Source organism: Elephas maximus, chromosome 1 (genome assembly GCF_024166365.1).
Source record: "Elephas maximus indicus isolate mEleMax1 chromosome 1, mEleMax1 primary haplotype, whole genome shotgun sequence".
Taxonomy (NCBI): Eukaryota; Metazoa; Chordata; class Mammalia; order Proboscidea; family Elephantidae; genus Elephas; species Elephas maximus.
In genome coordinates, this window is record NC_064819.1 from 136665715 (window position 1) to 136684751 (window position 19037).

Genomic DNA, 19037 nt, shown 5'->3' on the forward strand with positions numbered 1-19037 from the left:
TTGAGTATACCATGGACTGCCAGAAGAACTAACAAATCTGTCTTGGAAGAAGTACAACCAGAATGCTCCTTAGAAGCAAGGATGGCGAGACTGCGTCTTACATACTTTGGACATGTTGTCAGGAGGGATCAGTCTCTGGAGAAGGATATCATGCCTGGCAGAGTATAGGGTCAGTGGAAAAGAGGAAGACCCTCAACGAGGTGGATTGACACAGTGGCTGCAACAATGAGCTCAAGCATAACAATGATTTTAAGGATGGCGTAGGACCAGGCAGTGTTTCGTTCTGTTGTGCATAGTGTCGCTGTGAGTCAGAATGGACACGACGGCACCTAAGAACAACAACAATCAAAGCAGGACACTCCCAGGTGGCACACATTCTGAGAGTAGTATGTCCCTTCAGGGGGCCAGGCAAAAATGATGGGGGCACTTCAGGCATTTATTCAATCTATTACATTAGCTGTAAAACTACAACATTCAGGCTACTAGGAAAACATTTCAGTAGCTTGTTTGGGGCCAGTGATTTTTAAAAACTGAGTGTGAAATAAACTTTGTGGATTTGGACCAACATTTCAAAAACTAAAAGACTCTTAACTATTTCAAAATGCTGCTCATGTAGCAAGGTGCCCTGGTGGTAAAGCAGTTAACCAATGGTTGCTAACCAAAAGGTTGGCTGTTCCGTGGGAGAAAGATGTGGCCGTCTGCTTCCTTAAGATTTTTGTTGTTAGGTGCCATTGAGCTGCTTCTGACTCATAGCAATGCTATGTATAAAGAAGGAAACATTGTCAGGTCCTGCACCATCTTCACAATCCTTGCTATGTTTGAGCCCATTGTTGAAGACACTGTGTCAGTGCATCTCGTTGAGGGTCTTCCTCTTTCTCCTAGACCATCTACCAAGCATGATGTCATTTTCCAGGAACTGGTCCCTCCTCGGAAACTCTGGGGGTGTAGTGGTTAAGTGCTATGGCTGCTAACCAAATGGTTGGCATTTCGAATCCATCAGGAACTCCTTGGAAACACTGTGGGGCAGTTCTACAGGGTTGCTATAAGTCAGAATTAACAGCAGTGGGTTTGGTTTGGGTTTGGGTTGGTCCCTCCTGATAACCTGTCCAAAGTATGTGAGAGGAAGTCTCGCCGTACTTGCTTTTTTAGGAGAATTCTGGCGTACTCTTCAAAGACAGATTTGTTTCTTCTTCTGGCAGTCCATGGTGTATTTAATATTCTTCACCAACAGCATAATTCGAAGGCATCTATTCTTCTTCAGTCTTCCTTATTCATCGTCCAGCTTTCGCATACATACGAAGTGAATGAAAATACCATGGCTTGGGTCAGGTGCACCTTAGTCCTCAAGGTGACATCTTTGATTTTTAACACTTTAAAGAGATTTTTTTTTGCAGCAGATTTGCCTAAGGTAAAGATTACAGCCTTGGAAAACCTACTCTGTCTCATAGGATCACTAGAGTTGGAATGACTCCATGGCAGTGGGTTTGCACATGTTGCAAGGGTAAATGGTATTTTCTCAACCTTTTTTTTCAAATATTTTATGTGTGGGTCACATTGTAAAAGGTAATTCTTATTTGTCAGTCACTGTGAAGAACGTTACCGAGTTACAGAGAAGCAGAGTACCGGCGGTAGATATTTAGTGTGACAACTCGCAAAGTGTGCGCTCCCACGCCTACAAAGGAACACACGGGCTGCGCATTGATTTGCCCAAGGTATGCTGCCACGATTAAGAGAGCGGATTGGTCAAGCCATGAAGGTCCCGCCTATGGCACCTTGTTGACCAATGGCTGCGCGGCCAAAATGGGGCGGGAGTAGGGGCGGGGCGAGCCTCTCGCGGGCATATTAAGTAGCGGCTGCGTGGGTGCTCTGGTCCGTCAGCCGCTAGATTAGCCCTACGACGGCCGAACTGGGTGGTGGAGAGTCCGACGGAAACGTCGTGGGACGTACCGGATTTTTTTTTCAGAACTATGTCTAGACAAGAAACAGGCGCCAACGCCTCCTCCAGAGTCGTTGTTTCCCGCCGAAGCTCGGCGGTGTCCCGGGCTCCGGAGCGGAGACCGGCGCAAGAGCCGAATCGAAGAGGTCGTGGGGGCCGTAGGGGCGGCAGGGGTGGCAGAGGTGGCGGCTGGAGGGACACCGCCGGCCCCCCAGAATCCCCGGCCGCTGGCCCCGAGGAACCGCCGCTCTGCTTTAGATTGAAGAGCGACTTGGTTGGCGTGGTGATCGGTGAGAGCAGGAGGATGGGTGCGGTGGGCGGAGAATGGGTGGGGCTGGGGCGGGGCCTGGGCTGGGCATCCCACCCCCACTCTCCTCGCCTCCAATCAGCTGCCGTTTAATGAAAGTAAGGCCTCTCCTTCTAATATTTGTAAGATTTTCTTATGCTAAAATGTCATTTTATGCACCTTGTAGTAATTTTTAGAGATGATGTTTTGGGAGAGAAATTCTTAGGGGGTTTATAGTACCTTTGTTCTGATGAAGACGACTGTTAAAAAAGATCAGGACTTTTGACAGCTTATCCCCAAATGAACAACAGAACGGTGTTGAAATTAATCTCTGAGCACCATTTAGCAAAAGAAAGAAGGTATAGAATATTATTACAGGGCTGTACTGAGCACTGGCCATATCTTGCATTTTATTTCTTTAACTTCATATATTATACTTTATCTGCTGGAAAAGGGATCTTTTTTAATACATCTTGAATCTTACAAATTTATTTTCTGAAAGTCATTTAAAATGATTAGAATGGAGATTTGCCCCGTTTAATGAGATTAAGACTGAAATGATAAATACCAGCATTTGCCCATAAGGCTAATATTTTGCTTTACCTTCAAAACACAAATAAAATCTGTTGCTTAGAAAATAAACAAATTTTGTAGGCCGATTGCTAGACCAGCCAGAAATTCATTGGCCCCTCAGGAGGCTGAAGCTCAAAGATCTGAAGAATTCTCCATAAATGAAAGCCATCAAGTCTGCATTAAATCACTTAAGTCTTTAACTCAGTTCTGCAGATACTTATGGAGCCCCTGAGAAGTGCTGGAGAGCACCCACTTGACATGGCTCTGGATCCAGTCAATTTTTGTGTGGGCTGATATAAAAGCCTTAGTGTCGATCTCTCTGGGAAAAGACCCTCTACCTACTACCCACCAAGATTTGAAATAGAAAGCTCTTGCTTCTCTTTTTCAAACTAAAAGTGATTACTGGACCCTAGGAGCCTTTGGATGATTTGGGGGGAAGCTAGAGAAGTTCTTTGAGGACAGTAGGTAAATCCCCTTTTATTGATTTCAACTTATAGTCATATATTCGTTTATTTTTAAAAACAGGTCGTGGCGGGTCAAAAATAAGAGATATCCAAAGTACGACAAACACCAAAATACAGGTAAGTGATGCATGTGATATGTTTTTAAACCCTAAGGGAGCGTAGTTCATTTCTAACTGAGCATTAGACCCAGTCAGAAACCAAGACCTACCTCTAGTTTCTGCTCGGTTATTAACATACTGTGGTAACTTAGGTAAATGGGCAGAGTACCTCAGATTGTCTTTATTTTCGAGAACCCACCTAAGCTGTGGTCCATGCCAGGTCTAGGTTTTGTGACTCTTGGAGGTAAAAATCTTTAAATATAATCTCCATGTCCAAATGACACCCTTCCCGACTCCTTCCCCCTAAACCTTGATCTTTTCCTGTGTTCCCAATCTCAGTGAATGACAACATCATTCACCAAGCTCCTAAGCCAAAAATCTCCGTGGCACTTCTGTCCTTATCCTACCACCAAGCTATCACTAAGTCCTTTCTATCTCCTGTGCTTCTCAAGGGGACTACCAACATTTGGGGCAGCCTCACCTAACTGTCCTGCTTCTAGTCTTGTTCCCCTAACTGTTCAACACAGTAAGCAGTCTTTCTAAAACACAGATCCTGCATTCTTATCCCTCTCCTGCATAAAAACCATTCATGGCATCTCAGGCTCTTCAGAATTGAAGATTCCTTAACATGGTCCACTTGATCTGGCATGTTTGCCAGCCTCTCCAACCTCCTCTTCCTACACTCCCTTCTCCCACTCCCTCTTGAACACTGTTTACTGCTTTTTGATCTCCTATCCTTTGCCAGGTATCTCTTACTCATCTTTCAGGTCAGCTTACTTACTATTTTTTTAGGGAAATCTGAGACCTCCTCCTCCCTTTCTGAGTTAGGTGTCCCTTTTCCACCCTATAAGCACCTCATAATTTTCCCATTTCGGCATTTGCATAGTGTTGTGACTGTGAACCCTGCAGATGGTAAGCTTTGTTTGAATCAGCAGCCTAAGATATTATCTGGTGCGTAATAGTTTCTAGCTGAATGTTATTGAATGAATGAGAGTATCTGAGATTACGCACATTTAAGGATGTTGCTTATAGATTCCACCTTCCAAAAGTGGTTATATCAGCCTTGTCATAGGCTTGTCTTTAACGTGTGTAAGTGTAGCATCCCCTCAAATTAAAACTTTGGGTATGTAACCTGACAATTCAATAAATTCTTGTATAACACATAGGTTAATTTATTCCATCCCTACAACAATACTGTACAATTAGCCAAACATACATTATTACCATTTTATAGATGAGTAAACTAACATGCAAAGCAATTCATAACAGCTGTCAGATTAATACCTTACTTTTCCATCTATCATCATTTCTTGAATTTATTCCACAGCTTGTACAGTAGTTTTTTAATTTACAGATTCTCCAGCTCCTTTACCATCCAACCAGAAGGTAAATCCCAGAGTGAATATAAATAGCATCTCCCTCAAAGATTAGAAATTTAGGCGTTGATTTATAGCAATACTATATTTACTTGATACTTTTATAGTATTTGAAGTTGAGTGATTGCTAGGGGAGGAGGGTAAGGAGATTTCAGTCTCACCCATTTTTTTTTAATCTAGATAATAAAAGGGTATCCTGAAGCAGAAGTCAAAATTTTTGGAAGTACGGTGATGCAGACGAAAGCAAAAGTAGTGATAGATACTCTTGTTAAAAAGCAAGAAGAAAACTACAATGCAGAATCCAGAGTTGGTAAGTGATTTTTGCCTACTGAAAAAATGAAGCCCTTTAAAAATCTTAAGATTTATTTGAATGTTATGAGCTCTAGTAGCTGATTCCTTTCCTGATACAAAGCTTTAGACTGCCATAAATGAATCTATATTACAGATTTTTTTTTTAATATATATAAAATTTTTCTTTTCTATGGAAGCCCAGAATACTTTCCCAAAACTGCTTGAAATCTCTGTGGCTAAGCCTAGCAGTTATAGCCACAAATAACTGGAAAAAAAAAAACAAAGAATCTTTTATATACCTCAGTATTAATGGTAGAGGAAGAATTGATCCTGGCATCCTGACTCTGGTCTCTTCATTAGATCATGGCATTGACTTTGAAAAATACCTAATTATCTGGTGTTTTTAAAATCTCGAATCTATTTGGACTAGAGGGAAAAAAGCCATTATTGAACTATATCTGGAAGCAACATGGAAGTAAAAAGAACAGAAACTTGGGTTCAGATTGCAGATTGCCTTTTACTGTTTTCTTGGGAAGGAACTTAACCCGAAGTCTTCATTTGTTTGTTCATCTGTTAACCCAAGGTAACGTCTGCCTCACAGGATTATTGTAGAGTAAGCAATGTCTGTGACATATTTTGGCACACACTAAGCTCTCATGCTGTTTTCCTTCTCTTATCCTGTTAAAAAAAAAAAACCCTTTGTTTCATGAATGTGTTATAGATAAATGATCACAAAAACCATGACCAGAATTGTCATAGTACTGTTGTACCAAAAAAATCCAAATTTTATATTTCAGGCATTTTTGTTTGATTGTTAATAAACGGAAAATAGTAAAGTAGCTTTGGGGATTATGTATTGGGAGGATTTGTTTATGAAACTAATTTGGTAAACATTTTTAACAGCTATTGTTGCATTTCAACCTTCTGCTGGAAGAAATGTAAGCATAGACAACAATGTTGACACAGAAGATGAGATAGACTGGGACCAAATTCGAGAAGATGCTTTGAAATGGAAAAAACAAAAGTGGGCAGGTTAGTGCTGTATCATAACATTTACATGTGGTATTGGTGGTTTCTTTGAATTAAAAAGTACTTACCCTGTATAAAATATCTATGCCTTTTAGTTTTAGTGATGAAACCTGTATAAAAAATGAAAATAGTATAATTAAAATGCTGTAATAAGTCCCTAGGGCATGATAGTTTCTCTGGGCGTTATTTAAGCTGTAAATAAAAAATTAAAATATTAAACTTATTTACAGCTTGTCTTACTTGAGGTAACTCACTTAGAAAAAAGGGTAATAAAATTCAAAGAAAATTAGACCCAAGGGGAAAATGGGAGGGGAATCAATACGCTAAGCATAAGTTAATGTTGTTGCTGTGATTGAGCAAAAGTTGAAAATAAGGAATACTGAAAAAGCTAACAGACTAACACGTGATAAGCATAAGTTAATGTTGTTGCTGTAATTGAGCAAAAGTTGAAAATAAGGAATACTGAAAAAGCTAACAGACTAACATGTGACCAACATATTAAAGATAATTACAGTATTTTGGTCAGCATCTCTGCTGCTTCCAATGCCACCTGGACATTTTATGTGCTGGGGAGGGCTAGGATAGCAGGCCAGGGAAACAGATAAAGTTTGATAGAGGTCTGATAGGTGTTTAAAAAAAAAAAAAGTGAAGAGTGGCTTCAGAGGGTAAAATAAGTATATAAATTTAATCCCTAAAATGGAATGAATTTTAAAGAAAAGATAATCAGTCTGCTATGTTTGAGAGGTGATTCAGTAATTGGGGAGATTCTGTGTCTTGTAAGGCATGCCTTCTTTTATTTTAAACTTCAGCATTAAAGATCTCTTTTATGGGTGAAGAATTTAATTGAAAGACAAACCAAAAAGGGAGATCATTTAGAGACCGGCATAAACTTGGCAAGGTATAGACTGTCCAAAGCTATAGGTATGTAGAGTGAGCTTAGAATATATATTTTAGTTTGACTACTTTAAGCTTTGAGTAAGTGTTAATGAAGTGTAATTCTCATATTTATCACATTTGATTTTTTATCTCTCCAAGACTTGCCTCCAATTAAGAAAAACTTTTACGTAGAGTCAGCAGAAACAAGCTCTATGTCACAAGTGCAAATAGACAATTGGAGGTGGGTAGATTAAAGTGAGCTTCTTGTATAATTATGTTATTAGTATTGAATTAACCCTTTAGGCAAAAATTGAAATGATTACCTTCAAAGACTACATCTTCCATGTTTATTTAAATGAAAACTTTGTTGCATTCTGTATTGGTGATGGTTGCACAATATGATGAATGTAATTGAGGTCACTAAACTGTTCACATGAAAAACATTAAATTAGCAAATGTGTTATTTATATTTTTAAAATGATTAAAAAAAAAAACAACTCGGTTGCATCCTACATGAGATATTTTAGAGCATTGCCATCAAGTAGAACTTTCTGTGGTGATGAAAAATGGTCTATATTTGTGTCTAATAAAGTAGAGCCCTGCTGGTGCAGTGGTTAAGAGCTTGGCTGCCAACCAAAAGATCAACAATTCAAATCCACCTGCCACTTCTTAGAAACCCTTTGGGGCAGTTCTACCTTGTCCTATAGGGTTGCTATGATTCAGAATTGACTCGAAGGCAACAGGTTTTAGTCACATGTGGCTACTGAGCATGTGACTAGAGGTTAGAGGGATTATTTTTCCAACTGCTGTAAAATGACAAGAAATTGATATTTGAGTGTTGGGATAACTTCTCAAACTCCTTAATCCTGTTATCTGGAATAGCCTTTTTTTTTTTTTTTTAAAGTCTCTGTTATAAGCTAAGACATAACATGGTATAGCAGAAAGAAAATTATTCTAGGAGTAGGTTAGGGCTCAGAGCTTGAGCAAGTAACAGATCTTATGATCACTTGTTAAATATGAATAATTTCTACTTCACAGAATTGTTGAGCCTTAATTAAGAAAATGTGTGAGAGTCCCAGTAGAGATTCTGGAACATGGTAGGCCCTCAAGTGTTGGCCAAATCTGATTTTGAATTATGAAGCTTATAATTTTCAGGCTTCATTCTTCCTAATACTTCATCCATGAAACTTTCATTGGCCCATTAATACTTACAATAGCAGTATTAATTTTTTTCGTTCTCTCTACAACTATTCTCAGATAAGAGAAAGAAATAGGTTTCTATTTGTTAGTTATTGCTTTTCACTGTCACTTTCCATGACAGTCTGTTTTAATCAGTTTCAGACTTTCTAGATATGACTGAACCAATTTTGGGAAAAGTTCTTTCTTGGTGAGTAAAATGACTGCAGCCACTAATCTTTATTCTGTTTTTCTTTAAAGGAAGGAAAATTATAATATAATGTGTGATGACTTGAAAGATGGTGAAAAACGTCGTATCCCTAATCCTACCTGTAAATTTGAGGATGCTTTTCAGTGTTATCCTGAAGTTATGGAAAATATAAAAAGGGCAGGTTTTCAAAAGCCAACACCAATTCAGGTATGCTGCCTTAATTCTAATATTTTCTGAGGCTGTTTTCTAAAACAATGATATCTGATTGTTAGAGGCTAAATAATCAGGTAGCAAATTTGAATGAAGCATCACAGGAAGCATCACAAGAAGATGGAAGGAAAACACAGTGTCAGTTTATCAAAAAAAAATTGGTCGACGTTCAACCATTTAAGGAGGTAGCATAGGATCAAGAACCGATAGTATCAAAGAAAGAAGTCCAGCTGCACTGAAGGTATTGGCGAAAAACAAGGCTCCAGGAATTGAAAGAACATCCGTTGAGATATTTCATCAAACAGATGCACAGTCCTCTGTGCGGAGATAGAAGAGATTGATATTTGCGCTCATTCGAAAGAAAGGTGATCTAACAGAATGTGGCAATTTTCAAAAAATCATTATATCGTGGTCCCAACCCACCTGGATTAAAGGAGAATGAAGAACACCAAAGACACAAGGAAAATATTGGCCCAAGAGACAAAAGGGGCCCATAAACCAGAGACTTTATTAGCCTGAGACGAGAAGAACTAGATGGTACCTAGCTACCACTAATGACTGCCCTCACAGGGAACACAACAGGAAGTCTCTGATGGAGCAGGAGAAAGTGGGGTGCAGAACTCAAATACTAGTAAAAAGACCAGACTTGCTGGTCTGATTAAGACTGGAGGAACCCCAGAAGACATTGCCCCTACACTCTCTGTTAGCCCAGAACTAAAACGATTCCCAGGGCCAACTTTTCAGACAAAGAATAGACTGGACTATAAGACATAAAATGATACTTGTGAAGAGTGTGCTTCATAGTTCAAGTAGATACATGAGACTAGATGGGCAGCCCCTGCCCTGAGGCGAGATGAGAAGAAAGAAGGGGATAGGAGCTGGTTGAATGGACACAGGAAATCCAGGGTGGAAAGGAGGAATGTGTGGTCAGATTATAGGGATGGCAGCTAGGGTCACAAAACAACGTGTGTATAAATTTTTGTATGAGAAACTAACTTGAGCTGTAAACGTTCACCTAAAGCACAATAAAAAAAAATTTTTAAAAGAAAGAAAATATTAATATCAGTTGCAAGTAAAATTTTGCTGAAGGAAATTCAAAAACAGTTGCAGCAGTACATCAACAGGGAGCTGCCAGAAAATCAAGCCAACTTTAGAAGAGGACATGGAATGAGGGATGTATCATTGTTTATTTCAGGTGGATCTTCGCTGAAAGCAGAGAATACCGAAAAGATGTTTACCTGTGTTTTATTGATTATGCAAAGGCATTTGTCTGTGTGGATCATAACAAATTATGTGTAACATTGGGAAAAATGGGAATTCCAGAACACTTAATTGTGCTCCTGAGGAACCTGTACCTAGACCAAGAGGCAGTTGTTCAGGCAGAACAATGGGATATTTTGTGGTTTAAAAACAGGAAAGGTGTGCATCAGGGTTGTATCCTTTCACCACACTTATTCAATCTGTATGCTGAGCAAATAATCGAAGACGCTGGACTATATGAAGAAAAACACAGCATCAGGATTGGAGGAAGACTCATTAACCCGCAATATACAGCTGACAGAACTTTGCTTGCTGAAAACAAAGAGGAGTTGAAGCATTTACTGATGAACATCAAAGTATGGATTACATTCAACATGAAGAAAACAAAAATCCTCACAACTGGACCAATAAGCAACATTATAATAAATGGAGAAAAGATTGAAGTTGTCAAGGATTTCGTTTTACTTGGATCCACAATCACCGTCTATGGAAGCAGCAGTCAGGAAATCCAACAATATATTGCATTGGGCAGATCTGCTGCAAAAGACCTCTTTAAAGTGTTAAAAAGCAAAGATGTAACTTTGAGTACTAAGGTGCACCTGATCCAAGCCAAGGTATTTTCAATTGCCTCATATGTGTGAGAAAGCTGGACAATGAATAAGACCAAAGAAGAAGAAGAATTGACGCCTTTGAATTATGATGTTGGCGAAGAATACTGACTAAACCATGGGCTGCCAGAAGAATTAACCTATCTTGGAAGAAATACAGGCAGAGTGCTCCTTGCAAGCAAGGATGGCGAGACTTTATCTCATGTACTTTGGACATGTTATCAGGAGGGACACCCTGGAGAAGGGCATCATGCTTGGTAAAGTAGAGGATCAGCAAAAGAGAGGAAGACCCTCAATGAGTGGCTTCAACGATGGGCTTGAGCATGACAACTGTGGGGGTGGCACAGGACTGTGCATTGTTTCGTTCTATTGGACATTGGGTCTCTATGAGTTGGAATCGACTCAAAGGCACGTAACAGCAACAACAACCATTTCTTTTAAACACTCCATGCTACCTCCTCAAACCTATTACTACTGAGTTGATTTCACCTCATGGTGACCCATGTGTTATAGAATAGAACTGCTTCATAGGATTTTCTTGATTATAATCTTCACAGAAGCAGATCACTAGAACTTTCTTCCCTAGTTTTCTGGGTAGGTTCTAACTGCCAACCTTTAGGTTAGTAGTCGAGTGTAAACTGTTTTATGTCACCCAGGGATGTACTCCACAAACATTTGTTAAAAGGAATTTGGGGTTGGGAGAGGAGGGACACTTGGCAAAAAGATATGTACTTTTTGTTTTAATCTTTTGTCATTCTCTTTCAGTCACAGGCATGGCCAATAGTTCTTCAAGGAATAGATCTTATAGGAGTAGCCCAAACTGGAACCGGGAAGACATTGTCCTATTTAATGCCTGGATTTATTCATCTTGACTCTCAACCAGTGTAAGATTTCCTATGATTGGGTTCTCTTTTAGGGGTTTAATAGATACAGACACCAAAAAATGCAATTAAAGTTTCTTTCATCTATTACATTGGTCAAAAAGAAATTGATCAATATACGCAGCTGTAAAAAATAATGATGAGTTCATGAAACATCTTATAACATGGAGTGAATCTGGAAAACATTATGCTGAGTGAAATAAGTCCATCAAAAAGGACAAATATTGTATGATCCCATTTTTATACAAAGACAAAAATAGGTATATGTACAGAAATCAGTGATCTTTGATGGTTACCAGGGGTAGGAAACAGAGGGAGGGAGAATCACTCTTTAGAAAGTAGACAATTGTTATTTTTGGTGATGGGAAAGGCAGTATCAAATGTTGGCGAAGTGTGCACAACTTGACCAAGGTTAGTGATGACGCTAATAAGTACGTAAGAATAAGGGACGTTATTGGTAAGTGCTATAACATATACAATTTTGTAACAACCAAAAATTACTTGAGTGGTTAACTAGGTGGATAAGTATGCATATGTGTATATAGGAAGGTGTATGTGTACACACCTATACATACGTGTGCATGTGTAGGTGTATCTGTAGGCATATGCATATACATGTTCTGGTGTGCTGCATGTATGTTCGTATATATAATAAATCACATAGGGGACACAGTCACAAATACTTACCAGACACAGCCAAATACCTCACAAGATTAGTTTGAAGGTTTAGGACCATAATCTCGTGGGACACTTTGGTCACTTGGCACAACACAGTCTATAAAGTTTACGTTCTACTTTCTAGTTTGGTAAGTAGCGTCTGGGTTCTTAAAAGCTTGCAAGTGGCCATCTAAGATACAACTGTTGGTCTCTACTTGTCTGGAGCAAATAAGAAAGAAGGAAATCAAAGACTCAAACAAGAAACTAGTTCACAGGACTAATTGCCTACATGAACCATGGCTTCATCTATCCTGAGACCAGAAGAACTAGATTGACCAGGGATTGACTGTTCTGACCAGGGACACAACAGATGGTCTCGGATAGAATGGAATAAAATTGTAGAACAAGACTCAAATTCTTAAAAAAAGGCCAGACTTACTGCACCAATATAGACTAGAAGAACTACAGAGACCATCGCCCTGAGATACTTCTAGACTTTGAACTGAAACCACTCCTGGAGGTCACCTTTCAGCTAAATAACAGATTGGTTCATAAAATAAGCAGTATCATCCATGGGTACTGTGCTTCTTTAAAAAAAAAAAAAATCATCTATATGAGACCAAATGGATTAATGGAAACAGAACAACGAGAATAGAAATGAGAATGTTGACACAATGTGGAAAGTGAAACCAATGTCACTGAACAATATATATATAGAAATTGTTAAATCGGAACCTAATTTGCTGTATAAACTTTCATCAAAAACACAATAAAATATTTTTTAAAAAATTGAAACCAAGCAATAGTTTAGCTAAAGTAGTGAAAAATGCCTGCCTTGAGCATTATGCTCTTTTAAGAGCTATCTCTACGGGATCAAAGTGACAACAGCAACTCAAAAGATTAGACAGGAACCTTAGGGGGCAATGAGTTTATGTTAATGGGGAAGGAACAACGGGAAGAATATAATCAGTTTCGCTGAATGGTACAGATAGAGACTGTTGAGCTGGTGTATGATTTGATGTATATTCTCGACAGCAATAGTGAATTTTAAAAAATCAGCTTCTAAAAAAAATCGGTCACGGGGGATGCAAGAAATAGACACTTATACCATGCTGGTGAAAGTATAAATTGATGAAAACATTTTTAGAAGGCAATAGGTAATGTCTACTAAAAGCCTTGATAGTGAAAAATAGGAAATACAAATTGTATAAGTTAAACCTCCAATATGATATGCTATTCTTTGAGAGAATGTTTTGCACAGGAAAATATTTGCCATATTAAGTGAAAAGTAGGCTATATAAAATAACCCAATTTTGTTTTTAAAATGTCTATAAATTTGTACCTAAACTTCAGTGGCATTATCTGGGCTATAGGATTTTGTGTGTGTGTGTGTGTGTGGCTTTTTTTTCCTGTATTTTCCCACTTTCTATGGTGAATGTGAATTGTTTTTGTAAGTAGAAAGAATTTATAAAAACATCACTAAATTCTCCAGTTTTAAATCTTAATTAAATCTTTGAAAATAACTCAAAAATTTTCTTAAGGGGAAGGATTTTGGCATTTGTTAATATCAGGTACTTTTTTTTTAGGTATGTGGATCATTGGAAACCCTGGTGGCATAGTGGTTAAGTGCTACGGCTGCTAACCAAAAGGTCGGCAGTTCAAATCCGCCAGGTGCTTCTTGGAAACTCTATGGTGCAGTTCTACTCTGTCCTGTAGGGTCGCCATGAGTCAGAATCGACTTGATGGCAGTGCGTTTGGTTTGGTTTATGTGGATCATTAATTAGTAAATCAGAGGGAACTTTTTATCATACACCTTACAAAAGGTGTAGGTAAGTCTGGGACTGTGTCTGACTTTGATACTCATTACTACAGATCTCAAAAGCACTGAATATATTATGTTGCTGAGGTGGGTAATTTAATATTATTTTGCTTTCTCTCCAAAGAGCTAGAGATAAAAGGCTTGGACCTGGCATGCTAGTCCTTACGCCTACTAGAGAATTAGCTCTTCAAGTGGAAGCTGAATGTTCTAAGTATTCATATAAAGGTCTTAAAAGGTAAGTCATTCTTTGCCACTCCTATGATGTTTTAATCATTGTAGCTTTATACATCCTCCTCAGTTAGAGAATCTGATTGGCTCAGCTTGGGTCAGGTACTTCTCTATAGCCAGGGTGGTAAGGTCAGGTAATAATGATACAGACATGCCATTTTGGGGCCCAGCCATGTGGGTTGATAGTTGTAGATAGTTCTTAGAAAGGGGCAGATATGACCAAAGGTATCTGATCTTCTTTAAGATTTTTATACCTCTTATTCTTTATCTTATTTTGTACCCAAAATGCTTACGTTAGTTGGGATTTTGGGTTGTGATGGGATATTTGCGTGAACATGAACTTTGGATTTTTTTGTCGTTAAGTGTTTGTATATATGGTGGTGGAGATAGAGATGGACAAATACAAGATGTTACAAAAGGTGTAGATATCATTATTGCAACTCCGGGAAGATTGAATGATCTGCAAATGAATAACTTTGTCAACCTGAAAGGCATAACCTACTTGGTAATTATGGAGTAAGGGTTTGGGATGCTGGGAGGAGGGAGAACTGAAGTTTTATGAGAAGAGTTTTTTAGAATGGTGCCCATTTTATAATGGTTTTTAATTCTAGGAATATTTCCCATTCCCTTTCAGCCCAGTGCCGTCGAGTCGATTCCAACTCATAGCGACCCTACAGGACAGAGTAGAACTGCCCCATAGAGTTTCCAAGGAGCACCTGGCGGATTCAAACTGCCATCCCTTTGGTTGGCAGCTCTAGCACTTAACCACTACGCCACCAGGGTTTCCCCATTCCCTTAAAAAAAAAAAAAAAAAGTTAAAATAAAGATTTTAAAGATAATTCTGATTTTTTAAATTATGACACATTTATTTTAGACATTTTGGAAAGTGTAGAAAGCACAAAGGAAAATTAAAATCTATTTGGATATTTTAGACATTAAATTTTTTTTCATTAAATAGATTTAGCAAGTATTGGTTAGTTAGCTAAAAAAAAAAACATGATCTACTGGTATGTTACTTATAACTATAGATGGCTTAGTTGACCTCTGTGGAGAATTAAAACTGAAGCCAAGTTGCTTTTTTTTTTTTTTTTTTTAATGAGATTTTCATAAACAGTGAGCCTACTGGAGATGTGGTAGGAAACTTGGGCTTTGCAACTAAAGACATGTAAATTCTAACTGCCGATTACCATCTGTGTGAGCGTGAGAATGGGAAATTCATCCAATTTATTCATGGCTTAGGTAACAGGGGAAATGAGAAAACCTACCTCTTAGTGCTATATTTATAAAGAGGGAGCAGAATAATCTAGCCACTTCATTTTTAATGCAGGTTTTAGATGAAGCAGACAAGATGCTGGACATGGGATTTGAACCCCAGATAATGAAGATTTTATTAGATGTGCGTCCAGACAGGCAAACTATTATGACAAGGTAGGTATTTGCCTAATTGCTATCTGCAGAATAGAAATCAATGGAACAGAATTCCATTCTGCTAAGTCGATTTCCAACAATATTTTCAAGCATTACTTCTAAGTATTTTGAGACGCTTGAGTGAAAGACACCATGTCATCACTTAGTAACTAAGTGTAACAGTATAACAATATCTGCTCTATTCTTGACTAATGGGTTTCCTAAGTTACAGATAGAGATTCTTAGAGAAACATCTACAGGGGACTCCTTAAAGGGAGACTGTGTCTCATAGTAGGGTCACACATTTGAGAAAGTGATAACCAGTACCTAAAGATAAACATTTGAATAGTGAATACTTTTTTTGCCCAAGATAAAAGTGAGGAAGCAATGATTGTTCTTTGGATGCTGATTGATCCATAAAGACTAATTTCTCCTAGGCTTATACTGTCATGAACAGTGTCATTAAAAAGTATAGTATACAGAAAGGGCTGACTCAAGAGGGGGAGAGTAAGTGGGAGTAGGAAGTGAGATGTATGTAAACTTATATGTGACAGACTGATTGGATTTGTAAACGTTCACTTGAAGCTTAATAAAAGTTATTAAAAAAAAAAGTATAGTATACAATATTTGGGGAAATATACTAAGTTTTCATACTTTGTTTTCTAACAATCTTTCCTCTTCATGAAAAGTGAAGTTGAATTTCACTTTATTACTCTGAAGGTAGAAAAGGTGATTACTTTATCATGTTATATAAACATTAAGTTGAAGAAACTTATACATTCTTTTTTTTCTGGTTTTTTGAATTTACACATTTTTTTTTCTCTTTTATTGTACTTTAGATGAAGGTTTACAGAACGAACTAGTTTCTCATCAAACTGTTAGTACAGACATTGTTCTGTGACTTAAGATAACAACCCCATGATATGTCAACACTCTCACTTCTCAACCCTGGGTTCCCTATTACCAGCTTTCCTGTTCCCTCCTGCCTTCCGGTCCCTGCCTCAGGGCTGGTGCGTCCCTTTAGTCTTGTTTTGTTCCATGGGCCCATTCGATCTTTGGCTGAAGGGTGAACCTCAGGAGTGACCTCATTACTGAGCTGAAAGGGTGTCCGGGGGCTATAGTCTCAGGGTTTCTCCAGCCTCTGTCAGGCCAGCGAGTCTGGTCTTTCTTTTTGAGTTAGAATTTTGTTCTACATTTTTCTCCAGCTCTGTCCAGGACCCTCTATTGTGATCCCTGTCAGATCAGTCAGTGGTGGTAGCCAGGCACCATCTCATTGTTCTGGACTCAGTCTGGTGGAGGCCATGGTAGATGTGGTCCATTAGTCCTTTGGACTAACCTTTCCCTTGTATCTTTAGTTTCCTTCATTATTCCTTGCTCTCGAAGGGGTGAGACCATTGGAGTATCCTAGATGGCTGCTCAGAGGCTTTTAAGACCCCAGATGCTACTCACCAAAGTAGAATGTAGAACATATTCTTTATATTATGCCAGTTGAGCTAGATATTCCTTGAGATGATGGTCTCCAGAGCCCTCAGCCCAGCAACTCAGCCCCTCAGGGAGTTTGGATGTGTCTGTGGAGCTACCGGGGACCTTGCCTTGTACAGGTTGTGCTGGCTTCCTCAGTATTGTGTACTGTCTTAACCTTCACCAAAGTTTCCACTTATCTGTTGTCTCTTAAGTGTTTTTCTATCCCCACCTCTCCCCTCCCTCGTAACCATCAAAGATTGTTTCTTTTTGTATGTAAATCTTTTTGTGAGTACTTACAGTAGTGGAAACCCTGGTGACCAAGTGGTTAAGTGCTACAGCTGCTAACCAAAGGGTTGGCAGTTTGAATCCGTCAGGCGCTCCTTGGGAACTATGGGGCAGTTCTACTCTGTTCTATAGGGTCTCTATGAGTCGGAATCTATCCGACAGCACTTGGTTTGGTTTTTTGGTTTTTTACAGTAGTGTTCTCATACAATATTTGTTCTTTTGTGATTGACTTATTTCACTCCGCGTAATGCCCTCCAGATTCATCCATGTTATAAGATGCTTCACAGATTCATTGTTGTTCTTTATCATTGTGTTAATACTCCATTGTGTGTATGTACCACAGTTTATCCATTCATCTGTTGATCGGTATCTAGGTTGTTTCCATCTTGTTGCTATTGTGAACAATGCTGCAGTGAACATGGGTGTGCATATGTCTGTCCATTAGTTTATACATTTTTTGATCAGCACATTTAAAATGATTTTTATTGGGCATAAGCACTTGGTTTTTCTGCTGTCTTTTTAGTAAAACTAGGTTTTTGTTTTTTGTCTTTATAAACTCCAAGAGATAAAACTAATCTAATACCAGAATTCCTTCTAATACCTTGACATAGATTAGAATTTCTAGAGATTAGAAGACTCCTTCACTCACTGTTCATAGCATAACAGTAGGGTTGCTATGTTGGAATCAACTCCACGGCAGCGGGTTTGGTTTATTTTTCGGTCACCCATTGTTTATTTAACCTATTTATTTAAAATGTTTCATCTAGTACTTCCATTATACTTGAGCAATTCGTGGTGAAATTTACAGTATTTGTAACATCTGCCTTACATATTGAAAAGATAATCAAAAAACCAACCCCTTGACATCAAGTCTGTTGCTACTTATAGCGACCCTATAGGACAGAGTAAAGCTGTTCCATAGGGTTTCTAAGGCTGTCATCTTTACAGAAGCAGACTACCACATCTTTCTCTTCTGATTAAAAAGATAGGAAGCATTGTATTTGTCTTTCATGAATAATTGGTTTGTAGCATGCTTAAGGAAACTTTAGTAACGTTTCATTTACAATAAATTTTTAATGTTTGTGCATCTTGCTTTCTTTCCAGTGCAACTTGGCCACATGCTGTCCGTCGACTTGCAGAGTCTTATTTGAGAGACCCTATGATTGTATATGTTGGCACTTTGGATCTAGTTGTAAGCTTATTTTTTAGTACTATTTTTAAAAACATTTCTTATTATGGAAATTTTAAACATAGGCAGTTATGGCATATCAACTTTGTCCACTCCCCAATTTTAGAACAAATCTGAAATACATATAATTTTATCTGTAAATACTTCATTCTGTCTCTCTAAAAGACTTTTTATATACATAATCACAGTTCTTTTATCTCATGTTAAAAATTTTAATAATCCCTTAATACCATCAAATATCTAATCAGTGTTCATATTTTCCTAATAGCTGTTTTTTTTTAAAGCCCTGTTAGAATCAGGGTCTAAACAAAGTCTACATATGTACTTATTTGGTTATTATGTCTCTTAATCTCTAATCTGTAGCTGTCCCAACCTGTGCGTGTGTGTCCACTTATTGCTGGAAGAAACTTTTTTTTGTCTATAGAATTTCTCACATTCTGGATTTGGCTGATTCCCACAGACTGTTAAATATGCTCTCTAGTCCCAGTATTTCTTGTAAATGGTAATTAGATATAGAAACTTGATCAAATCCTGGGTTGTTTCTATTTCTTCTTTTTAGAAAAATTCTTCATTAATTGTGATGTTTAGTTGCTTTTGCATCACTTCAAAAGGAATGTAAGTCTGACACTCTTTGTGAAGTTAGAATTTATCAGTGGGTTCAGGTGTTTTCAGTCTGATCTCTCCATTATACAGTTCCCTAATGGCCTTTCACC

At 38.2% G+C, this 19037-nt stretch overlaps 2 protein-coding genes across 5 annotated transcripts in view; one reads left to right on the top strand and one right to left on the bottom strand.

The window, feature by feature from the left end:
* The window catches only part of CGAS (cyclic GMP-AMP synthase), a 115071-nt gene that overhangs the window by 26516 nt on the left and 69518 nt on the right, over positions 1 to 19037 (bottom strand). Inside the window, exons 5-6 of one of the 4 annotated variants that reach the window (XM_049895521.1) lie at positions 6122 to 6163; positions 5150 to 5702 (exon numbers count right to left, since the gene is read on the bottom strand). The exons of 2 other annotated variants lie outside the window; for them this stretch is intronic. In XM_049895521.1, the coding sequence (XP_049751478.1) occupies positions 6151 to 6163 (13 nt within the window). In that variant the 3' untranslated portion in view covers positions 5150 to 5702; positions 6122 to 6150. Of the gene's footprint in view, positions 1 to 5149; positions 5703 to 6121; positions 6164 to 19037 lie in introns of those variants that run through there. One more of the 4 variants, XM_049895530.1, reaches the window with a different exon arrangement.
* Positions 1873 to 19037, top strand: part of DDX43 (DEAD-box helicase 43) — a 41298-nt gene continuing 24133 nt past the window's right edge. The window contains exons 1-11 of the mRNA XM_049895621.1: positions 1873 to 2226; positions 3321 to 3376; positions 4914 to 5043; positions 5928 to 6056; positions 7089 to 7170; positions 8367 to 8523; positions 11160 to 11278; positions 13876 to 13986; positions 14343 to 14484; positions 15307 to 15407; positions 18240 to 18327. Coding sequence (XP_049751578.1) covers positions 1968 to 2226; positions 3321 to 3376; positions 4914 to 5043; positions 5928 to 6056; positions 7089 to 7170; positions 8367 to 8523; positions 11160 to 11278; positions 13876 to 13986; positions 14343 to 14484; positions 15307 to 15407; positions 18240 to 18327 — 1374 coding nt within the window. The 5' untranslated portion in view covers positions 1873 to 1967. The remainder of the gene's footprint in view (positions 2227 to 3320; positions 3377 to 4913; positions 5044 to 5927; positions 6057 to 7088; positions 7171 to 8366; positions 8524 to 11159; positions 11279 to 13875; positions 13987 to 14342; positions 14485 to 15306; positions 15408 to 18239; positions 18328 to 19037) is intronic.